The sequence below is a fragment of the Pogoniulus pusillus genome, chromosome 7 (genome assembly GCF_015220805.1).
Source record: "Pogoniulus pusillus isolate bPogPus1 chromosome 7, bPogPus1.pri, whole genome shotgun sequence".
Taxonomy (NCBI): domain Eukaryota; kingdom Metazoa; phylum Chordata; class Aves; order Piciformes; family Lybiidae; genus Pogoniulus; species Pogoniulus pusillus.
In genome coordinates this window covers 30528750-30552200 of record NC_087270.1, presented here as the reverse complement: position 1 = coordinate 30552200, position 23451 = coordinate 30528750, and the positions used below count along the sequence as shown (strand labels likewise).

The 23451-nt window shown below is 46.6% G+C and overlaps 2 protein-coding genes across 5 annotated transcripts in view; one reads left to right on the top strand and one right to left on the bottom strand.

The window, feature by feature from the left end:
- Positions 1-2643: 2643 nt before the first annotated feature.
- GDF7 (growth differentiation factor 7) lies at positions 2644-6474 on the top strand. Of its 2 annotated transcripts, none has more exons than XM_064146789.1 (2): positions 2644-2974; positions 5509-6474. In XM_064146789.1, the coding sequence occupies exons 1-2, from the start codon at positions 2644-2646 to the stop codon at positions 6429-6431; spliced, it is 1254 nt and encodes a 417-aa protein (XP_064002859.1). In that variant the 3' UTR covers positions 6432-6474. The 2 variants fall into 2 exon arrangements, 1 of the variants encoding a protein (XP_064002859.1); XR_010302945.1 differs by lacking the exon at positions 5509-6474 and adding an exon at positions 3750-4035 and having other exon boundaries at positions 2925-2974.
- An 11437-nt stretch (positions 6475-17911) lies between these two features.
- The window catches only part of LDAH (lipid droplet associated hydrolase), a 116221-nt gene continuing 110681 nt past the window's right edge, over positions 17912-23451 (bottom strand). For all 3 annotated transcript variants that reach the window (XM_064146387.1, XM_064146386.1, XM_064146385.1), the window contains one exon: positions 17912-21234. In XM_064146387.1, the coding sequence (XP_064002457.1) occupies positions 21043-21234 (192 nt within the window). In that variant the 3' untranslated portion in view covers positions 17912-21042. The remainder of the gene's footprint in view (positions 21235-23451) is intronic.

The following is a 23451-nucleotide window of genomic DNA, read 5'->3' as shown; positions in this document are numbered from 1 at the left end:
GCTGGAAATTCAAGAAAGCCCAAAAGGGTTTAGAAGTTGCAATGGAGAACAGCTGAGAACTCAGTTCTTGTGCATCTCAATAGATGCCATGTGGTTGAAGGAAGGGGCTGCAAGATTCCACATCTCCTCTCCAGCAGAGTCAAGCAGAATTTGCCCCTTGGATCCACCTGTGTGCCAGCTGGCATGGGCATGTATGTCTGGTGTGTGCAAATGTGTGTACAAGTCGCTTGGGCTTCTACGGGTATGTGCACCCCTGCATTTAGGTCTCCATGTATACAGTGAGGACAGGGATCTGGCTGTCACTGCCCAGCAGCGCATGGTTCCACCATGCAGATGGCTGTTCACAGGGACATGGATGGTGTCATGCAAAATGCCACAGAGGAACCTGTTACTCAGCCATTTCGTCTTTCTTCAAGAAGAGGTTTGACCTTGCTGTCCACACTGGGGGCTGAAAATAGGAATGGTCTGTGGGTAAAAACATTTGGAGAAAGGAAATCAGGGTAAGACACAGCCTCTCCATCTTGTGCCTCAGTGTAATTTTATTTTTTAGAAGATATACAGAAAAGATGCAGTGATGGTTCCGGTCCCTAGGAATTTGTCAAAGCCTGGAGTCCCTCATGTGTGGTGGGTACACACACTCCAACACATGGGAGGATGTTCAGGCTCAGGTGGCCTAGAGCATGGCTTACACTCACCATTTTTTAACCTTTTGCTATTTTCTATGAAACTGGCTGCACGGAAGGATTCCAGGCAGGAGGTTCCAGAAACTGTTGCAAGAAATTTTCTGTCCATTTTCTAAAGCTCAGCAGTCCTTGTTACATCATTCATCCTGCTCACCCTTCTCGTCTCTTCCCTGAGCAGCACTGGGAAGGGAGCACTGCCATACACTGCAGCACAGCTATCAGGAGCACAGACTATGAGTCTGGGGCCACTGGTGGAGGTGGGATTGAGAGGTGCAGGACAGGACAGCATTTTTTAGCCTTCCTGTCTTCAGAAGGGCTGCCCTGAGCACTCATCTCCATTGCCACCTGCTACAATGCTGAGAGGGCACCCAACAAGGGTCCTAGTACCCTGTCATGGACTGGACCGAAGCATCAGTGGGTGGAAGATCTTATCGGATGCTTTATTTTGAAGTGAACTTTGAGTGTCCGAACAGCATGAGGCTGCATTTAATAGGAGGCTGACAGCAGAAAAAAGAGTGAAACCTTCTTCTGCCTCCTGCCCCAGATGGGTTAAGGCTTCTGGTGGTCAGTAACTGCTGGGCACGATGCACAAACCTCTGAAGTGCAAGGCATATGCAAACACTACGTGAGCTGCCGTTGGAGACATGCAAATAGCCAGGCCATCCCACGATAAGCGGGATACGGAGATTTCTCGGGATGTTGTCACAGAAGCTGCCTCCAGTGCTTCGTGCTGCGTGTCTGTACTGAGCCAATCCACTGGCTGGCATTAGAAACAGGCTTGCGATGATGTGACATAGCACCTGTAAAATCACAGCAGGAAGAAATCTGAGAGGCTGTGGTGACAAATGCTTATGAGAAGCGATTGTTTTGGGGGTGAGAGGAAAAATAAGAAAAAAGCCGTGTTTGTTTTGGCAAAACACCTACATTCCTTGCAATAAATCACGGCAGTGCTTGTTTTTGTATTTTGCGGAGAAATCGCAACAGACATAACCAGGGACTTAAGAGACTTGAAATAACATCCTAGTAAATACCCCACGTTGTTATTTTAATCGAGACCCAAGGAAACATCTGAATTTTACCAAGGAAACCCTCCCTGCGACTAAAAACATTAGTCCACGGCCCGGCCGGGGCTTTGTTTTGCTCCGGTGTCGGTCTCCCGAGGCAGAATCAGCGGGGCTGGTGGAGAAGGTACGGGGCAGAATGGAGCCCGAGTCCCCGCGGCCATCCCACAGCAGGTCGATCTGCGCTCCCTCGTCCACTCAGTCCAGGCCCACCACTCAACGCCGGGGTCGGGGCTCCCCGTCCTAAATGGCGGTGAGCTATCCCCGTCCAGTGCTGGGGGGTGGGGGAAATCCTTCCGTTAGAAAACCGGGTGGCGGTTCCTCCGTCCAAAACCAGAGCCGGCGCTGCCCTGTCTGCGCGCAGGGCCAGGGTGTCTCGCCCCAGCACGGCGTGATGAATGGGTGACAGTGACTCAATATAGGCTGGCGAGTGACAAACCCCCAATAGAGGGTGAAGTATGAAGTGGAGAGTTTCCCTCTCGGAAATATGGCCTCGCCCCTTCAAAGAGAGGCGGCGATGTTTCCCCTCCAACGCCGAAGGGAGGGACGCCTTCCAAAATACGGGTCGCCCACCAAAATCAAGCGCAGGTGACCCCAGCAGCACTCGTGTTCAAACGAGGGGCGCGGATGCCCCGCACCGACGCCGCAGGTACTCCCGGAGAGGCGGGGTGGGGTGAAAGGCTGGGAGGGGGTCTCACCTGCAGGCGGAGGCGGGGCGGGGTCCGGGGTCGGGCGGCGCCTCCGTGGGGCGGGGCAGCCGGCCGGCAGGGGGCGCTTCCGCGGCGGCGGGCGGCGGCAGCGGTAACGGCGGCAGCGGCGGCGGCGGGCGAAGACGATGTTCAAAAGCGGGCGGGGAGCGGCGGCGGCAGCAGCACAGCGCCGAGCAGCGGGCCGCCGCCATGCGCCTCCGCGCCGCCGCTGCCGCCCTCTGCCTCTGTCTGCTGGGCGCCTGCCGCCTCCGCCGAGGACTGGAGGCTGCCGCCGTGCGAGGCCCGCCGGCGGCCGCTCCCCAGCGACCCTCGGCAGCCGCGCCTTCCTCCTCCTCCGTCTCCTCCTCCTCCTCCTCCGCCTCCCCCTTCTCCTCCCCGACGCGGAGGGACGGGGCTCTCCGCAACGGCACCGTGGTGCCGCACCACTACATGGTGGCCCTATACCAGCGCCTGGCCACCCGCCGCATCCCTGGCCGCCGCGCCGACACGGTGACGGGCTTCGCGGAGCGGGCGCGCAGCGGTGAGTGCGGGACGCGCATCCCTCTGTGCAGCGCAGAACACCGCGACGCCCGCAGTGGCGCGGCGGAGCTGGGACAGGCTGTGTCTCCAGGACCCCACCATCGGGCAGGAGGATGGAGCTTGGGAATTTCGGGATGTGCTTGGAGCTTGTGGATGGGCTTGAGGATGAAGATAGGGTTGTGCGTGGGCGCGGGCTTCGGGCTTCTGCGTGAGTGTGGTGACGGGTTGGGATGATGATGGAGTTTTGTTGGGATGGAAACGCGACTGTGCATTACTTTGAGCGTGGATCTAGGAACGTGGTTGCATACGGAGATGGAGCTTGTGCGTTGGCCTGAGCGCGGGTCGTTCTTGGAATGGAAATATGAGTTTGTCGGGGATGGGTTATGCTTTGGTTTGAGCACAGGGTGGTTGCATGGGAAGGGGTAGCGCCTGCTGATGCGGGTGGACCTGAACGGCATAGGGGCTGTGCATCAGTTCTGTACCGGGAATGGAGCTGTGCGTGAGTTTGACCGTGGGAATGGGGATGAGGACAGGGGTGGAAATGAGGCTGTGTGAGGGCATGGGAATAGCAAATGGCTTGTGTCTGGAGAGGGCTGCCGATGGGGGCAAGTACGAGGCTGTGCATAAGGGTGTGTTCGAGGATGGCGGTAGGGTCGCACATGCAGCTGTAGACAAGGATGATGACGCTCGGGGCTGGGGAGGCGATTAGGGTCGAGGTGCAAAGTGCCGGGAGAGGTTGAGCAGGGGTGAGGGCATCTCTCGGGACCTCTCGACAGCCGAAGTGCATCCGGGCAGCGAAGGCTGGGACATGCGGCGCAGTTTGGGGACGGCTTCTCGCAGCATCCCCAGCACCGGGAGGGACGACAAGCCACCAGACCCTTCGCAGCCCGAAAAACTTCCTGGGGCTCTGCGGCGCGAAGCTTAATCCCTGCGCCCTCCGGAGACGGCTGAGCTCGATGGTGTGGGAACATACTGCTTCTTCTTCCTCTTTTTCCCTCCTCAAATGCGTGGATCTAATGACAATAATGAAATGAACACATACACGTATTTCACGATATGTATTTTATATATATGTATATAATACGTTGCGCCTTGCCAGCGAAGTTCGCTCAACCGGGGGGGGGGGGGGGGGGGGGGGGGGGGCGAGAATGGGGATTAAATTGCAATCGAATAAAATAAAAAGGCAAACTGAAAAGCTGCCCCAGCATTCCCCTGTGCGTGCCGCCGACTGTCCCTGGGTGAGAGAGCGGCGGCTGGTGATACGAAGTACTCCGCAGCCCCCCAAACCCATCCGTGGGCCGTGTCCTGCCAGCAGCCCTTGCAGGAAGGTTTTTGCTGAAAGCTGTTGAGGGGACCCCGGGGCAAATGAGGCGGGAGGCAGGGGCTGATGTCCCATTGGAAGATGGGCAATGCCCGGCTTGGGAGAGCCGGGGGGAAACTGCGCACAGGTCCTGGGAAGTTTCAGCGCAAAACGAAACCAGATGAACTCTTCAAAGGGGTCTCCTTATCTGCTCCTCCCAGGAATTTTAGATCTGTTTTTAAAATAATAATAATAATAATAATAATAATAATAATAATAATAATGACGGTAGTTATAATAATGACGACAATAATAATAACAAATGACAGGCAGAAGACTCATTCCCACCCGGAGGGCCAGGCCGTGCGGACTGAAGCACCGAGGCGATGCCCACGGGAGGAGGCTGCGCTGCCGACAGCGGGGCGGGGGACTTGGGCAGAACAGCAACGTGTGAAGCGTGCCCAGCTCAGGTTCCTAGCTAGAGAGGGTGAAATAAAAGCCAACCCTGCCAGACCAGAACGCGTTTATCTCGTCTCCCAAACCTCATCTTTTCTGTTTGGTTTGTTTTGTGATTTTGTTTTTTAAATTCACACTGACTATTGTTAATCAGTGTCAGAAACTGCCAAAGTCTGTGTTTGGGCTTCGGAACCACCAAAAATAGCAAAATTCAAGCTGGACTTGCTTTCAACTCTTGATATTGCTTGTATCAGACACCCCAAGGCACAGCATTTGTGCTCCTGTCTTGTGCCCCTGTGAAAGAAAATGAAGTTTTGCACAGCATTTTACTTGGCATTGCTGGGGCTGGGGTGTGTGGGGGTGTGACACTTAGGGCTGAAGTTGGTGACAGCGTGCTTATTGGGGATGGGACTGTGTTGTGCAGGGGCTTCTGAGCCAAATCTGGATAGTAATGCAGGTGGGGGTACTGAAATACCCAGGAGGAGGCAGAGCAGACATCTCAGCGTGTGAAGAGCCCTGATAAGAAGCCATTGTGTAAAGGCATTCCTCCTTCCCTTTCTGCCTTCTTGTTCCTTTCTCTGCCTCCAGTCAGGGTGATGCTCCCAGATGCAGGGCACGGGCTATGTTCCAGCTTGGATGCACAGCAAGCCTTGCTGCAAGACAGTGACCTCCTTCAGTAACTCTCTGTCCCATCTGCCTTTGTAACGAGTGCTTGGCTTCAGCTTGTTGGGATTTTACAATTTTTTTCCCTTTTTTCTTTTTTAATTTATCTCATCCAGATGCCTCTTTGTCCGCCCCCGAGCAGCAATACCTCTTCGACATCTCCAGCCTGCCTGAGGCAGAGGAGGTGACAGGCGCAGAGCTAAGGATCCTGCGTGCTCTCCCTGAGAATCGGAGCTTGGCCCTCTCCCGCGAAGGCATCTTCCACCACCTCCTCCTCTCCACCTGCCCGAGTCAGGATGGCAAGGAGCCCAAGCTGCTGGAATCCAGGGCTGCAGACATTTTGGATGCAAGCTCCTCCAGATGGGAGGTGTTTGATGTCTGGGAAGGACTTCAGGACTGGAGGAAGAGATCTTCCTCGAGTGAACTGCTGTGCTTCCTGCTAAGGATTGTCTCGGATCAGTCGGGGAGGCTCCTACCACCCCGGCAGCTGGGATTCAGCAAGCCCCGGCCACAGCCCCATGAGCGAGCCCTGCTTGTGGCCTTTTCCCACACACAAAGGAAGGAGAACCTGTTCAAGGAGATCCGGGATAAGATCAAGGCTCTGGGAAGTCCTCCTTTCCTGGAGCCCCCTGATCCTGGCCAGGAGGTGTACTTCAAGCGGAGGAAGAGACGGACCACCATTGCTGCCCGCTCTGGCGGCAGAGGCCATGGGAAGAAGGCGAAGACTCGCTGCAGCAGGAAGCCCCTGCATGTGAACTTCAAGGAGCTGGGCTGGGACGACTGGATAATTGCACCCCTGGATTATGAGGCATATCATTGTGAGGGGGTCTGTGACTTCCCTTTGCGCTCCCACCTAGAGCCCACCAACCATGCCATCATCCAGACCTTGATGAATTCCATGGACCCAGAGTCCACACCCCCCAGCTGCTGTGTGCCCTCCAAGCTTAGCCCCATCAGCATCCTCTACATAGACTCTGGGAACAATGTAGTTTACAAACAGTATGAGGACATGGTCGTGGAGACTTGTGGCTGCAGGTAGCAATTTCTGCAGCTCTTGACCTTCTCACTCCACCCAGCAACCCTGCCCCATTTTATATATAAATATAAATATATAAATATATATATAATATATATATATATATATATATATACACACATACACATTTTAGTGTGTGCCTTTCCAAAAAAACAAGATCACAGCAGGTGTCCCCTGCCTTCCTGGGACTGCTCTGACCATGAGTCTGAGAGGGATAAGGAATGACCCCAAAGTCAGTGAGGCTGGAGATGTTTCCACCCACCCCTTCTCCTGAGGGGTGAAAGACTGACTCCCACCTCCCACCACACCTTTTTTGGTGCTCAGCCTGGGGTGATGCACTGTGACAGATGATCTGGCTCCCTGCTCAGGGTTGCCCCCGTCTCTATGCCTTGTCTGATCCCCTCCAGGAAGGGGCGATGCACAGCCTGGCAGAGCCCTTGAGGAGTGCCTGCTCAGCCTCTGAGCTCTACCTGATCCACTTGGTTTACCCAAGCTGAGCTGACATCTTCTTTCCCAAAACTTTTGGAATAAGTCTAGCCAAAATTGTCTTTGTGATATGGACAGTTTAGTGGGGGCAGTGTGGTGGCTGCAGGAGAGAGGTCAGGGCAACCTCACTCCTTTGGCTGCAGTGATGGGGTGGAGAGGAGATGGGAATGCTCTTTTCTTTGAGTTAAAAGAGTTTTCTGCCTGCCTTCAAATCACTGCCCTGGGTTTGATGGAGGAAAACTGAGGGATCCCTGAGGGTAGGCAGGGGTTGGAGAACCTGTGCCCAGGGAAGGCTAAAATAATTTAGTCCACGTGCGTTTGCAGTGTGAAAGAATTTGTGAATCTGCTGTTGGTAACTGGAGGCTAAAGTGAGAGTCAGGTCTGAAGTAGAGATCATGCTCTCAACAGATGGGAAGGTGTTAGTTTCCCTGGCAGATGTTAGCTGGGGATGCTCTGGTTCTGTGTGGTCCCTGTTGCTGATGTCCTGCAGGAGGTGCTATCAGGCTGGTCCCTTCAGTTTCTTGCACAAAATCTCATTTCTGAGGTATACACTGGACACCCAGCAACAGGCCCAAGAGTCATACGTCTGGCCTCCGTGTGTCTGGAGAGAATCAAAGATCTGAAATTCCCAGGGCAGAAGCCATCTCTTCCAAATAAGCTTTATAGAAGGGCTAAGCTCCACCCTGCCCAGTGGGCTCTGTCCCTCCCAAGAGTGCTTGCCTCTTCCTGCTCCATTAAGGGCGCCTGGATCTGCCAGGAACAGACATTTCCCATGGAAACAGCTGAACACTGAACCTCAGACACTGCTGTGTAAAATGAGGTGCTTTGACCCATGCAGTCTACAGGATGTTAGTAACTCAGGAGCTGAGTAAAATTATGTCTTTAAATCACAGAAGCCTTGCATCCATGGCCAGGTTTGGTCTGAATGCTAGGAAGCATTTCTGCTGCACCTTAGTGGCTTTTGGTACCAGACTTTGGCTTTATGACTGGGTTGGATTAAACCAGAGATGTGTTTGCACAGATTTTGCTTGTGATGGTTTATCTTTTACTTATAGTCAGTGGTGGCATGTTAACATCAGTGCTTGTTAGCAATAGTAGTTTGCTTTTAGGAAAGGTGGAAAATGTGATGGTTTTTTTTTCTGTATAAAGCCAGTTGTCCTCCATAGCAGGAGTGTTCTGCTAGGGAGAGCTGAGGCAAGCCAGGCCAAAGATGGGGTCACTTCAAAGAACTACCAAGATCCAAATGGTTTCAAAGGTCAGAAAAGCCTTGGTGAGGGTCCAACAGCCCCCTTCCCCAAGAAAATAATATATAATCAGAGAACAAACAGTATACATCAATAATGGTGACATATCTGCTGGGCTAAACCCACTTCTTGCCCCAGTAGTTTGCATTGCATTCTCAGGCTATGACTGGTGACAACTCAGAGGAGTGAGTGTGGTACCCATAAGTCTCACTAAATGCTCTTGACATCTGTGGAGCTCCTCTGGCTTTACATTTTCATATCCAAGAGGAAAATGTAAATAACATATGTTAAGTGTGATGCATCCATACCCCGGGGGGATGTTCTGGGGTGAAGGTTAGTGGAGGAGAATAAGAAGTCTGTCCATGTGGCAGGTTTTCTCAGTGTTGGCATTTGGGGAGGCAAAGTGCAGTAAGTGGGTGGGGAGGGGTCAGCAGAAGGGCTCACGGCCCTCCTCTGGCATAGATAGAAGCGGGAGCAGGGGGCTGAGGGAAGGAGGCTGACAGGAGCCCTAGGAGATCCAATTTGGTCTGGAAACAAAGTGTTACTTATGAAGTTACCAAGCATTCAAAAGTCCTAATTTCTTGGTCGCTGTGGGTTGCTTGATAGATTTTCTTACTGCTGAGACAATTTGTAACTTTTTATTTCTTTGGAGAGGGGTTGTTTTACTCCCTTCCCTTCCTCCAAGTATTTATGGTGCAAGTTCATGGACAGTTCAAATTCAGTCAAGATAATATGTAGCTCCTGGCGATCCTGGCAGGCTGGTGGCTCTTGTAAACCTTCGTAAAATGGGTGAGCTGAGACCTGCTCCTTTGCCACCATGTCTGAGGGGGTGCTGATGCCAATGACCCTTGCTTCTTGTGACTCTTGTTCAGCCACAGCTACCAGGAATGGACAGACTGACAGATGTTACCCACTTAATGTCTGGAGGTGGCTGATGGAGAACAGAGTGACAGGTCATGTCCCACAATGCTTTACCCCTAACCCCTCTGTGCTGCTGAATGTCTGTCCTGAACTCCACAATGGCTTCAGTGGTCCTGGTGAGAAAAGCAGTGACTCAGTGGTTGTTGTTGTGGCCTGGTTCACTATGATAAATCCTCAGGAGAACTTGGGGAGAGTGCGGAGGCAGTGATGCTCTCTGTGGTTTTGTCCATTTTGGAGCCAGTCCTGGCTCTCCTGGCTGTAGATGCCTCTTCCTAAGTAGGTATCTGATGCAAGAGCAAACTTGAGACACCTGGGATGGGTCCAGCAGTGGTGTGGCCCTTTCTGTTCATGCCTGTTGTGACACTGCTGTGCCAGATGTTCTTGTAAGAGACCAGCTGATCTTTCCTTGGGCAAACAACATCTGGAGCACAACAGAAGGGTGGCATCAGGCCCTCTTTCTTGCATGCCTGAGCAGAAGGAGGAGGGCAGCCTCCTGCCTGGGGCTACTCCAGGGAGCAGGAGGGGAGTGAGGCTCAGGTTCTAGGTGGATACCTATGCCACTCTCCCCTCAGCAGGTGTACTGACTACAGTGCTTAACTGTCACAAAAGCCACCAGTCCTCCTTTATAAAGAAGGACTCACAGCCACATGTGCTGGCAGCAATGCTTGCCTCTCCATTCCCCTGTACTCAAACAGTAGAACGAGGCTTGAGATGCAGTTGTGGGAGCCATTGCAAATGGAGGTTCTGAGCCTCTAAAGATGTGTGAAAGCATTTTGTGGTCAGGGACATTCTCATGGCTGAGGAGCTGCAGCACTGCTGTGTTGAGGAACAAGGCAGGCATGTGTCTGCAAAGGGCACAGAGGAGCAAATTCCACCTTTAGAGGCAGGTAAGTGGGGCACTGGCTGCAGGATGGTGGTTGCCCAGCCCAACACTCCAGCCCTGCAGCTGATCCTCTGTAGAGTATCAGCCTCTAACACCACAGCTGATTCTTGCCCAAGCTGATTTTTGGGCATATGTAAACATTACAAATAGGAGACTAGAGGCTGAACATAAACAAATATTAATTCAGTAGAGAGAGTGATGTGATTTTAATGGATAATTATAGGTTCTCAGTCTGCAATATTTGTACAACCTTTCCAGTTAAATATCCCATAGTTTCCTTGTAGAATGTGTTCTCCTAAAGGATTTGTTTGACCTTCAGCACCATATTTATCTGCAGGATATAATTAGTGAAGCTGGAAATACTAAGCATTGGAAAAGAACTATGTGTCTATGCTTAACTGGCTCCCCTTCCTCTTACATGGGAACACAGTCATGCAGGAGCAGGGAAGCTTGCAGAGTGATCCCATGTGACTTGGAAGTGCTGGGGCTGCGGTGCAGAGAAGCACACACAACTGGGACAGGACTGGTGCATGTGCCTGCACGGTCCTGGACCCCTCTGTCCAGTCTGATCCCATAGGAGGGAGAATCAGGAACAAAATGGCCTTATGCCCACTTCAACTGCCTGATGACCAGGAGCACTTCTGGCCTAGAAATCAATCCCAGGAAACATAGATTCCCTCACCCCTTCCCCCCACCCCATTCTCTATTGAGGAATGATTGTCCTTTAATTCTCTTAGGAGAATTAGACATATCTTGGTTGGGGTTTTTTTGTTTGTTTGTTTTGGTTGTTAATTTGGTTTGATTTTTGTTTTTTAAATAATCATACTTCAAACCAACAGTAGCAGGGAGATGAGCAGAGAAAGGATGGTCATATGGAAAAAGGCCTTGATTCAGGGTTGCATGTCCTTTATGCAAGCACATCAAGGAGAGGAGATGTGGAGTAACTGTCCCATGGATGTAGTGTTGCTGAATGCCAGGACCCTGTGATTTCATGATGGGGGGAGAGCATTTCTGCCTTTCCTGTCTTTGAATGACTGCCTGCTAAGAGCAAGATGTTCCATCAGGCTAGGGTATCTGACACCTTGAATTTCATTATAACTGGTTTATGTCTTCCATAGAAAAAGCAGCTGCATTCAGTCTTTTAAGGCTCTTTATTCCTAGTACAGTGTGTTGTGAGGTACACAGAGATGCAAAGCTCATCAGTTATGCCCTACCAGCAAGTGTCCTGAACCTTGGAAGAATTACCAAAATTTGGAAGTTCTGCTGATGTAACTCACTGACCAGGGACCTTGCTCTACATCTCAGAGGATGCTTTGCAGCCTTCCACCTCAAGACACATAGCCCATGTGGCTGCTTTTTCCTTTTACTAGCAGCAGTCTCCTGAATTTACTGTGATGGAGAGGATCCTTATTTAAATGGTGGGAAGGAGCACACAAGCAGGCTGGCTGATGCACTCTAACTTTTTGCTGAGCAGACTAGGGTGGGAAGTGTTGGGCAGCAGAGTGTTTTCATGTGGATTGGCATTAAACAATCTTAAACTGAAGACTGATCTTTTCCCAGAAATGGCTGAAAGTGAAACCCAGCCATTCAGTGGTTTTCCAACAGGTTTTGCTCCTCATTTTTCTGTCATCACCACTTCTGAGTTCATTTGGACATTCTGTGAGCTCGTTTTTCTGCTTTTGGTTTTCAAGATGGGGAATGTGGAAACTTGCTATGATGCTTGGTGGGTGAGTGAGCAAGGCAAGGCTGATCTCACCATCAGGGGACTGGGGCACAGTCAGTGCCCTTGAGCAGATTGTGAGGAGACAGATTTGTCTGGGTTGAAGCTAGTAGGAGAAGGGGACCTGTGCATGATAGATCATGTTCAAGTGTTTTCCTGATGGAATGAGGGAGTGTTTGAGTGTTCCCTTTACTTTGCTATGGTGTCATCCAACACTGGTGCCACCCAGGTTCTCCACCATCAGATGTATAACAAGATTGAGAGGCTGCATCAATCCCAGACTTCTTACAAGCTGTGACATTGGCTTTGGTCTTGGTCTTTGAGGAAATGATAGCATTCCCCCCCTGTGTTTCATTCGTTTTCTCCATTCTGCCTTCACAAAGAGAGAGGAGTGGAACAGGAGGGGAAAAAAAATGAGGCAAAGTTGAGGACTCTCTCATTCCCTAGACCATCATTCCAGGTAGATGCATACCAGCCAAGCACTGCTTAGTGCCCAGGGGTTCACAGGAGCACAGCTGTCAGCATCAGAGCCTGAAATAATACCCACAGGCCAGGAAAAGGGATGATCACACATGGAGAGGCTGGGATTTAGTCCTCAAAAGGGTGCCCAAGTTAAGTGGTCGCACAGAGAACACCTGAGTTTAGGGCACTTTGTGGGGGCAGGTTGTTCCCTCCTTGGCCAGAGTATGGGTGTGTGTGTGTGATCATATTTGCTATATTCACCTCATGAATGAGCTTTTAAACAGTGCCAGAGGAGGGGTCTGAGTTTCTGAGGTGCTGAGCATCCAGTGTTCCCACATTTCAGTTGAAGCCATGTTTGTACAGTGCCTTTGCAAATCAATCTCTTACAGCCTGAGGAGTAGTTAGGGGCTTTGCCCACCTGGAGTCACTGGCTGTTTGCTGGAAAAGCTGGTGGAGGTGCTGCTCACAAGAGTTCAACACATGCATGCCCAAAGACCTGCTTCACTCCAGGTGCTCCCCACTTTAGACACAGGCAGGAGCAATGTCTGCCCTGCTCGTTAATCCAGTTTGCAGTTGTATCTCATCACCGTGTGCTCTTTTTCTGAGGTCAAGTCCACACTATCTGCAGCTCCTTTGATACAATGAGCCTCTCTGCTGGTCAATTGTGGTTTTATTTATATCTTTTCTTGGATTAGAAAGGAAAATACATATTAAAAAAACCCCAAAAAACTCGTGTTTCCAGTAGCATTATCTGTAGTAGTTGTACTTTTTGAAGCAATACTCATAGCCCAGTGTGTGCCTTTAAACTATCCATGTATTCATTCTGCTTTTTCAGGTCTGAGTGTGTGAAATATCTCTAAAGAAGAGATCTCTCTAAGGGATGGTGTAAATGCACTGTTTGTATGTAATCTAAAGTTTAAATAGATTGTACATATGGGACTGTAAATGAACTGTAAACAGCAATCTATATTTTCTTGAATATATTATATAGCAGTATATATTTGTTAAATAAGTATTCTTGTATACTCTTCAATAACCTTTTGAATATTTTGTACAGATAAGTTTATTAAATATTTTATTGATAAATAGAGCTCTGCAAGTCTTTTTTTTTTTTTTCCTTTCGAAGACATCCATCTGTGTCCCAAAACCAGGTGAGTCATTTCACAGAAACCTTTGTTAAGTCACCTCTAATTCCTGGGCTACTCAAGATGTTAAAACAAAGAACTAAAAAGCCACTAATTTTACACTGCTTTCCTTGGCAAGAAAAAATGTCACACAACAGTGAGTGTTTGCCATGACTTTATCATCAAAGTGTACATCCCTTTTCTTTCCTGTGTTTATCAAAAGAGTTCATCTTCAGTCTCAAGTTGTGCTGGGGAAAGTATAGGCTGGATGTTAGGAGGAAGTTGTTGGCAGAGAGAGTGATTGGCATTGGAATGGGCTGCCCAGGGAGGTGGTGGAGGCACTGTCCCTGGAGGTGTTCAAGACAAGACTGGATGAGGCACTTAGTGCCATGGTCTAGTTGACTGGCTAGGGCTGGGTGCTAGGTTGGACTGGATGATCTTGGAGGTCTCTTCCAACCTGGTTGATTCTATGATTCTATGATTCCTTGACTAGTAGCTACTCAACTCCACCCAGCTAAACACAATTCTCTTAACTGGCTTGAACAGGAAGCTTCAGAAGCTTCAGAAACTTTAACAGAAGGGGTAATCATGAGAGCTGGCAGAATATTCTCTGCTTGCATCATGCTTGTCACCACACAAGCATGGTGGATTTGACTTGAGCACAGGACTCTGCCCCTGCAGGTGCCTGGCTGCCTGCAGCCCCACTGAAGGGAGCTCAAGGCAGTGGCCTTCCATAGAGTTGTGGGAAAGACCCAATTTGGTTAGCTTAGGTGAAAAACAAAAAATCCCCTTTGGAAATGTGGAAGAAATCAGCAATTTCAAAATTTGGGAAGCAAAAAAAATTTAAAAAAAGAAAAAAAAAAGAAAAACACCCAACCCTAGGCAAATGCAGTGGAGAGTTATTTTCTCCCAAATCAAATGTGGTAGTTCCATTCCTATGAGACATCTCCCAATACCTGAGAGGTTAGGCTACTCCTACTGCAGCAAAATGTTAACCAAAGACTGCTTTTCATTGAATATTGGGGTTTATTCTATTGCTCTTTCTTTTTTCATTTTATCTTTCCCCCTTTAATAGCTAAGGAAAGCACCCTAGGACATGAAACCCCTTTTGCATTCCTAGCAGGAGAACTTTAAAAGTGATGGGGCATCCAGAAAGTAAAGAATCTGTAAGATTATCTTAATGATTTGGGGAGGAGGTGTCAAATAGCTCCACAACGTTTTCTCACTGACTTTCACTAGGACATTGCAGTGGCAGAACCAGAGGTTTCAGGGACAGTCAGTTGCTTCAGCATGTGCTCCTGCAATGAGCATTACCAGTGCGTCTTGCAGGCAGTGAGTGAAGGTAATAGCATTAAAACTCCTTCTGAAGCATCCCTGCCACATACAACACCATGAACATGGAGTAGGGCGTGCTTGGAAGCACAGAAGTTGTTTTCAAAGCATCAAGTATGAGTTTCAGTCACAGCAAAACAACCTCAGATTTCAAGATCCAGGAGAAACACATAGAGAAGTGACAAGAGGTTTTTGCCTGGAGGACTTGAAAATTAATTCTTACAGTTCTGGTATTTTATAGTCTGACTCTTTGTCTTAAGCACATTCAAAACCACATGGCTCAGCTGAATCATAGAATTGTAGAATCAAGCAGGTTGGAAGAGACCTCCAAGATCATCCAGTCCAACCTAGCACCCAGCCCTGTCCAGTCAACTAGACCATGGCACTAAATGCCTCACCCAGGCTTTTCCTGACCACTTCCAGGGACAGCAACTCCACCATCTCCCTGGGCAGCCCATTCCAATGGCAAATCACTCTCTCTTTGAAGAACTTCCTCTTAATATAAAGCCTATACCTCCCCCAGCATGGTGATTTCTGTTCCCAGTGGCACATGGAGTGAAGCATGAACCACCATTCAGGCAGTATTCTGCACCCTCACATGCTCATTCACAACCTTGTTGGCTGAGTGGGTTCTATTGGCACAAGTTTTCTGGCTAGGACACCATACTCCCCACCCTCCCTACTGTATATGCAGTCTCACAGGAAACTATTAAACTATTTTCAAAACATTAGAGGGGTGAGAACAAATGTTATTTGCAGGAATCTCCTGATGTCTGCACTGAAATGAATGGGAGTGGTGGGTTTGCTTTCAGTGGAAACAGGTTTTTTGCCCATAGTACTAACGCAACACTTTAGACAACTCATTTGCTTTACGATAAGATAGCTAATTCTGATATATATTCTGAAAACCAAGCACTGTCATGGTCATTTTATATTTAGAGTAAAATCAGAGGTGCAGCAAGGACTGGTGAGACGCCCAAGGTCATACACTGATAATAACAGAAGAAAATGGAGTATTATTGATAAAGGACAGTCAAATTTGGGCACCTAGTGACTTAACGCTAAAGTGAGTGCCCAAGTCCCTTATGTAGTAAAAATATCAGTTGGTGCCTGGCAAGAGCTCCATGGGGAGAGCTGGTACCCCTACATTTAGGTATCTAAGACAGACATTTGCTTTGGGAGCATTGCTTTATGAACTGGGGGCGTTAGGTAAACAAGGTCTATTTCATTTGGAGCACCAGTTTTCCTCTTAGCACCTAATCCAAAATCCAGTGAAGTTAGTTTTAATGTCTGTGTTAACTTTGTAGGTTTCAGACCAAGCTTTAGCATCTAGTGAAGACTCACCTGAAGAATCTTATGTACCAATTCCATGTTGTTTTCTGCAATGCAGATCAACTTAGAAGATGCTTGGGGTGATCACTGGGACACGAGTTTGCCTGAAGCAAAACTGCAGTTCCTAGGTATTCTAGTATGAGAATTTTATCTTGTTTTCAGTGCCTGAGGCTAGGTGGGATGGTCTTATTACTATGAAAATTTAAATCCTCAGCATCCTAAAGTGCTAGTTCCACAAGAATCCTGCTGCCTTGGACTGTCCTGTTTCGGTGAAACTAATAGGAATACAAGGATAAAAGGAAATTCCTCTCTCACAGGTAATACTCTTGTAGTGAAGGTTTTTTTCTTGCCATGTCACCTCTCATTCTAGTCTAGTAATTCATTCACTGGGGGGCTCCCTAAACCTGCATGCAACCCTTTATTGAGGCTGCAATGGAGTTCACCCTGGATGCTTCAAGTCCTATTTTTTTGGTGGGTAAAATTACAGATTACTTCCTAATAAAACACTGGTGAGTTGCAGTGTCCTCTGCATGATGAGGGCAAACAAATCTAACACTGCAAAACATCTATATTCTGTAAATGTCGAAATTCCCATTTCTAACAAGTTGGAACAGCTGGATCCTCATCAGTTTTCAGGGATGCTCACTAAGGAAAAGGAGTATCTGAGTCTTGACACTGGCAAAGCCTCTCCCCCTCAATTCCAAGCCATCACACACAAAAATATATCTTAATATATGAAGCATAGTGTATTTTAGAGCTTGGGGGCTTTAAGGTGAGTTTGTTGACGATGTTCATAAACTGGGAGCATGGAAGGCACACATTGCTACCACCTTCATTGTGAATTGTTTCAAATAAGATGGCAAAAGCTCTTTGTCTGACTGGTAAACACTGCAGTCAGGTACAGAGTGAGCTGGATGTTTAAAGCAATATTTTGCATTTTATTAGCTGCTGCAAACTATTGTCTACAACACGATGACTTTCCTCCAAGCATGTTCTTGCAGTAGGTGAAATGGAAAAACCTAGTCAATTTGCTATCAGCTCAAACACTTGAAAACAGTCTTAGATCTGTCCCTGCCTGTCCCATCTGAGCATGTGTCTTAGCCTGTTTCATAACTTCTGCATGATGCTACCGGGAGCAACGATCATTTCTGGCATCTGCCCTGTACTGCTATTGCTGTTATCTGCTGCTCGTACACACACTCCATCAGCTGTTCCAGAAATATATGCGGGTTTAATAGTTCTTGGTCACTCACAAACACTCTCTGGATTCTAATTTTGTAAATGTGCCAGGAAAGAACATTTGCCTGTTAAGTGAAGTGCTTCAGAAACTCATTGTAGTTGCAAGTCTGAGTGTAACCTGTGACACAGAGTAGAACAATTCTCTTGGGTCTAGTAAGTTTATCCAAGCCCAGTAATAGTTGGAGTCACTTTAATAATGCTAACATTGAATGCCTTGTTTTAGTCTTTACTGGCAATTGGCTAGCTGAAAGAAAAGGATGGGAAGTAGATGTACACTATATCAACCCATTTTCTGTAAATTATGTAAGTAGATGACCTTCATTGCAGAGAAGAGATTATCTGTTGCGACTCATGTATGCAATCTATCTCCTGTGAGTCAAGAAACTGATGTTTAGCTTGGAGTCCAGCTCCAGATTCTTCACCATAAACATTGGGCAAACACTCATCAAGCTTCCTGGAGGGACAAACTTCACTAATCCACACACTCTACAGCTCATTCAAAGCAGTAAACATGGAACTGGAGGGAGCAAGGGGAAACACCAATTATTTTGGAGTGGCTCTGGACAAAAATGCTTCTGTGAGTCAGGTGCTTACCACCCACTGATTTTATCTGCACGTAACAGATGTCTAGATTACATGTGAAATTTAGGGGTTGGCAAGTATTTTTGTAAATGTTGTATGCATGAAGCAATGAAGAAGATGAACTAAGGCTAAACAAGTCATCAAAATAAAGAGTCGAGTTACATTTTACCATAAATGTCTTTATTCTTCTTATTGGAGTTGTGCACTTTCTCATAAAAGGTATCAATCTAGCAAAACACTTGAACGTGATTCAAAGCCACTGGAGCTAGCAGGACTACTTGCAAGGTGAGAATTAAGCACAAATGTGAGTGACACAGATTAGGTGTTACTGCATACAGTGAATTCATTTGCAATAGGTTCCCCAGGAATTCTAAAACAGTCTAAACCAGGCAAGACCACACTGTGTTTTCATGGCAAGTTGGCACGTTTGGACCATTAGCACTTCTGACACTTGGCCTAGGCTCACGGTGAGCACTATGGGCTTCAGAGGAGCTGGATTCTCCTTGTGTGAAATCTGCTCCTCTTAGGAAATACAGCTGTGAAAACTAGACCCATGCTTTTCTGCAATGAATAGAGTAGCAAATTTTCAGATCTTAGCCTTACAGTAACAACTTCTAGGAGGAAGGTAGCAATTGAATCAATATGGATTTGATAATCTTAGAGAAAATTCATTTAAGAAAATTGTAAGGCATTATTCTGCAGTAGATCTGGTCATGGCTGACCAGGTCTAATCTCAGTTTAGGTCTTAATGCAGTCAGTAGGATTTACTAGAATGGATTAACATTTGTATAAAAGGCATACACAAGTCAAGTACAAGTATTGCTAAATTAATTCCTCATACAAAGTATACGAATAATGCACTGTAAACAACTGCTTCTCATAGGTGCTTCAGTTTCCAGGCTTTAATAGTTGCTTGTCATCTTTGGTTAATGCAAGATTTCTTTCTGTCCTCAGGAGATCCACCACAACAGCAGAACTTTGACAAACCGAGTCCTTGCTTGATTACCTGATTCCATACACTTAGAAAACCAAAAGGATTTCTTCAACCAGACCAATGTGTAAACCAAAACAGCCCACAGAATTATTTTTTCCCTATGTTGTCAATGCTTAGATGTGCATATGTATGTGTACATATGTATACACGTGTGTACATCTATGTGTGAACACCCCCACTCCCCCATCCCACTCTGCCCCAGGGACCACCTAGGGCAACAGATGCACTCAGCATCTCCCGTAAGGCCATCCAACATGAATGCATGCCAACACCTGAGGGCTATGCAAAAAACACATGGACACATACAACTACAGACTTCTACAGTGACCCTAAGAATTGTTTTGATTGTGACACATACAACTATGGACTTCTAAAGTGACCACAAGAATTGTTTTGATTGAGACTGAATATGACCCTGTAGAAAGAAGGAATGGCTCTCCAGTAAACATAATCTGTTGCACAGGCCCTTCAGCTTGAACCGACCTAGCTTCTCTTCATGCTGTGGCAATTGTGGTCTCAATACTTTTGCCTCAAGCATCAGTATCTGCTTCACTACACGGCAGTGTAATCTGAAGATATGCTGGTTAGTCTTGAAGGCTAAACCAGTTTCTGATGCAAAGAAGGTCACTTAAGTCCACTGTCTTGTCTCCAGGTTTGAAAACTAGTCCAAAATACCCAGAAACTGAAGTCTATTACAAATATTAGTGAAAGATTCAAGGGGGATTTAGAGAGAAGTGGAAGGTCTGCATATAATTGTGTAAGAAAAGTAAGGAACTGATCACTTTCTGAATCACAGAGAACATCCTCCAGAACCATTTTCATTAGTACTACATTAAAACTGTTAATAAACCATTAAGTAAGTTAGATATGCAATGCATCACCTCAATTCATGTATTTGCAAGGGCAGGATTTCCCCTGACTATATTCTGCAGTGTTCTGTTTATTTATAAATGCCTCTGTGAGCTCCACAGGGAAACTATTTCACAGGTTCATGGCTAGAAAGCTTTTCCTGATTACACTTGGCTCTGTTCCCCTTACATGATTTTAATTTCTAGCTATTTCTTATAACTTATTCTGTTATCACAACTGATAGGATGTTTTCTTTCTAGTCTTTTGCTGTCTATAAAGGAGAGGCATGAACAGATGTGAGGAATGGAGCATTTGTCAGCAATGTGCTAAAGTAAGGATTTGATTCTCAATAGTAGTACTTCATGCCTTTTCATGTTATTTCATGGGTGCAACCATGGCAAGAGCAATAGATATTTTCTCATGGTGGGCTTACCTAATTTGTGGCTTGGCAGAAAATTTCATACTTCAGTCCTTAGAGCAAAGAACTGAAATTCAGGCATGCATCAGAACTGGTTTAATTCTTCAAAGCTGCTGAGCAAGCACTGTTCCCAGGGACTTCATTAGAAGAGCCAGGCCACCTATAATTAGTTATATATGGATTCTGCAATCCATTTTACCCTTCTCATACTGGCACCTTTAACCAACTGTCCTTGACCTTCCCTGCAGTCCATCAAAAAATGACAGACTTGTAGCAGACGAGCTCCATATGGATTCCCTTGCTGAACAGCCACATTTACCTTATGGCATTTTCAACACCCTGTGGAGTTCTGGCAGCATCCTAACCCCCTCTTGAGACTTTGAGAAAATTCACATCTCATCTACACATCTGCCTTGTACTCATCCTGAATTCAGTGTGACCTCTGATTGATCACTGACCTTACTTAACCTGGAGGAGATGTTAGGTTTGTCCTGGGGTCTTGGGCTGTTCTGGCTGCTGGGGACTGGAATTACATAGACAGATGAGAACCTCTGAGAGGGCCAGGTCTTTCACAGCATACCAGGATCCATTGCCAGGATCCAGCCACAGGGAGATTTTTATCCATAGAGAAGAGTTTAGCATTTCTTTCTAAAGCAGGCCGTCTGGGCTGCCCCAAACCTATCTCTGACAGTTCTCCAGCAGGTGAGTGAGGTGGTAGTAACTCAGGTACACTTGTATCAAGTGAATCCAGTATCAGTGATGTCTAGAGTGCTACAGTTAATAAATATTCTATCTGTTGCCAAGTCCTGCATATTCCTGAAGACACAGGATGAAGGTGCATCACCACTGAATCAATAAAACTATACTTTGGGCCAGCCAGTCTCTCTTTAACTGTCTCTAAAACATCTCAATAGAAAACAAGCCATAATTTATAACAAACAGAAAAAAATATGATGGACTCTTTCACAAAAAAATTACACATTCACAAAATAATTACATCACTTTGTTGTTAATCACTGCATTAATATTTATAACTTGGTCAGATCATCCTGCAACCAGTCTGTAATCATAGCAGCCATCTCCTTGCTGGCATCTAGCACAAAGGCGTGGCGGAGCCCCTTCTCACAAAGTCGGATGTCTCCATCTGGGAAATCCATTTTGATCTCATCGTAGTACTGCTGTGGACACCATCTGTCCCCAGTTCCATAGTAAAAAATCAGCTAGAAATCAAAGCACATCAAGTCATTAAATTGAAAGTTAATGATGAAGCAACCAATAACCAGACATGAAGCGCTAAAGCATTTAGAAATAAGCGATGTCTCATGGCCCAAGATATTCTAAGAGGACCAGCAAAGTGGTAATTCTTGATTGTTTTCAAATGAAGCCAATGAAATGTTCTGCAACTCAGTTTGCTCATCTGTAGAACTGTGGAACATAATACAGGCTTAACTCTGAAAACAGATCTGCTGATGAAAGTCTGTCTTGAGAAATGTGTTGTTATGAACCAAAATATCTAGTTGTTCATGGAGTCCACCTCTAACCAGGCAAGATACTGTGTTTTCCCTAACTGTTAGCTATTTTCTCTAGCTATCTAATCAAATAACAAAACCACCAGTAAACTTGATGCTGTGTCCTAGGTGAAGGGGCTAACCCATTTATCCAGGGTATAAAATAAGAGAATGCAGGACATAACTCCACGTTTGTGAGTAGCTCAGCCTTACTGGTATCTGTTAGGTGTGATCTCAAACACTCTGCCCAGCTGGGGCCTTAGGTAGAGGAGCACTTATTTTCCTAAACCTCAGTGCTAGATGTGAACTAGAGGTGACTCAGCCATATCTGAGTAACGGCAATTACGGCCAGTCTCAGAAGTAAAACTTTGCTTACTTTGAGAATTTTATAATGATAGACTCTTAGAATCATAAACTTGAAGAACAGTTTGGGTTGAAAGGGACCTTTAAAGTTCATTCAGTCCAATCTCTCAACAATGAACGTGGACATCTTCCACTCGATCAGAGCCCTGTTTGACCTGATCTTGAAGGTTTCTAGGGATGTGGCACCTACCACCTCTCAGGGTAACAAATTCCACATTGGGCACCAAATAAAAAGATGTGACAGTTTGGGTGTTCCCCCCCCACACACACACTTTAGAAATCACCCAGACTAGACTCAGCCAGCTCTGGAAATATGAATGAAGCTTATTATTTACAGCTAGCACAATATACAAGCAGATATTTACAGTATATACAGTTATAGACAGAAATATACAAGGTAAAAGGTAATACAGAAACACAACTCCCCTCCCAGAAACCTGAGTCCCCAGGAGGGGCTCTCAGCCACCCCTGCACCTTCCCCCTGCCCCTCTCAACCTTACCCCAGTCCCAAGGAAGAATGGAGGTTCGGCCAAGAGGTTAAGAAGCAAAGTGGGTTAGGCCAAATGCAAGGTGAGGTTAGGGAGTAAGATGTTGCTCAGCCAGCAGCCCAAGCAAGAGTAAGAGAAAATGACGAGAGTGTTATCTAATGTTTTCATTTCTTGTTCAGCAAGACTGTGAGGGAAGTAGACATCACCACTGTTTTCCTTTCACAGCCTGTAATCTACTTCTCACCAACACATTCTACCCTGCTTCAAACTAGCACACGGTGTTTCACGATCCTCATCATAAAACAGTTCTTTTTTTGTATCTAGTCTGAATCTACCCTCTTTTATTTTAAAACCACCACCTCTTGTTGTATCACAGCAAGCCCTGCTGAAAAAAGCTATCCCCATCTTTCATACAGATCCCTTTTAAGTACTGAAAGGCAGTCATAAGGTTTCCTTAGAGCCTTCTTTTCTTCAGGCTGATCAATCCCAGCTCGTTATCTTATCTTTGTGAAGTGCTTCCTATGTAGAGAACCAGGCATATCCCAGAGATCCATAAGCAACTTTCCTTTGGGTTACAGAAGTAAAATTCTACCAAAGTCTATGTTGCTTTGATCTTACCCTACTGGCCTTTTTCAATAGCACACATGAAGCAGGTGCTAGAGGGTCCACCTAAACACAAAAATGCTAAATTCAGTTCAATATCATGTTCAATGAACTATCTTTTTCCTCTATCAGAAACACTGAATGACATTCTTTCCCAAGTCATCATTTCCTCCCACTTGCATCTCAGCTTTTCATGTTATAGCCATGGTTTTGACTTTCTAGAAGGTATTTGAAGGGAGAATGGTTGTATGGGAGAGACTAAAATCCTATGGGTTTAAAACTATACAGGAATAAGATAAATGACAAAGACTCTTTATACTAAAATGGTTGAATGCAGGTACCTGAAGGATGGTGATTGCTCAAAGTATCTCACACAGAGCTTGGCCTATGGATTTAAAACTGTACATTCATTTAAAACTATATTTAAATCTTATGGATTTAAAACTACACAGGAATAAGATTAATAACAAGGAGG

Excerpts from the sequence above, each read along its gene's own strand:
- GDF7 (XM_064146789.1), top strand. The coding sequence starts at position 2,644 with ATGCGCCTCCGCGCCGCCGCTGCCGCCCTCTGCCTCTGTCTGCTGGGC. Across the intron at positions 2,975-5,508 it reads CGCGGAGCGGGCGCGCAGCG|ATGCCTCTTTGTCCGCCCCC; the intron begins GTGAGTGCGGGA and ends TATCTCATCCAG.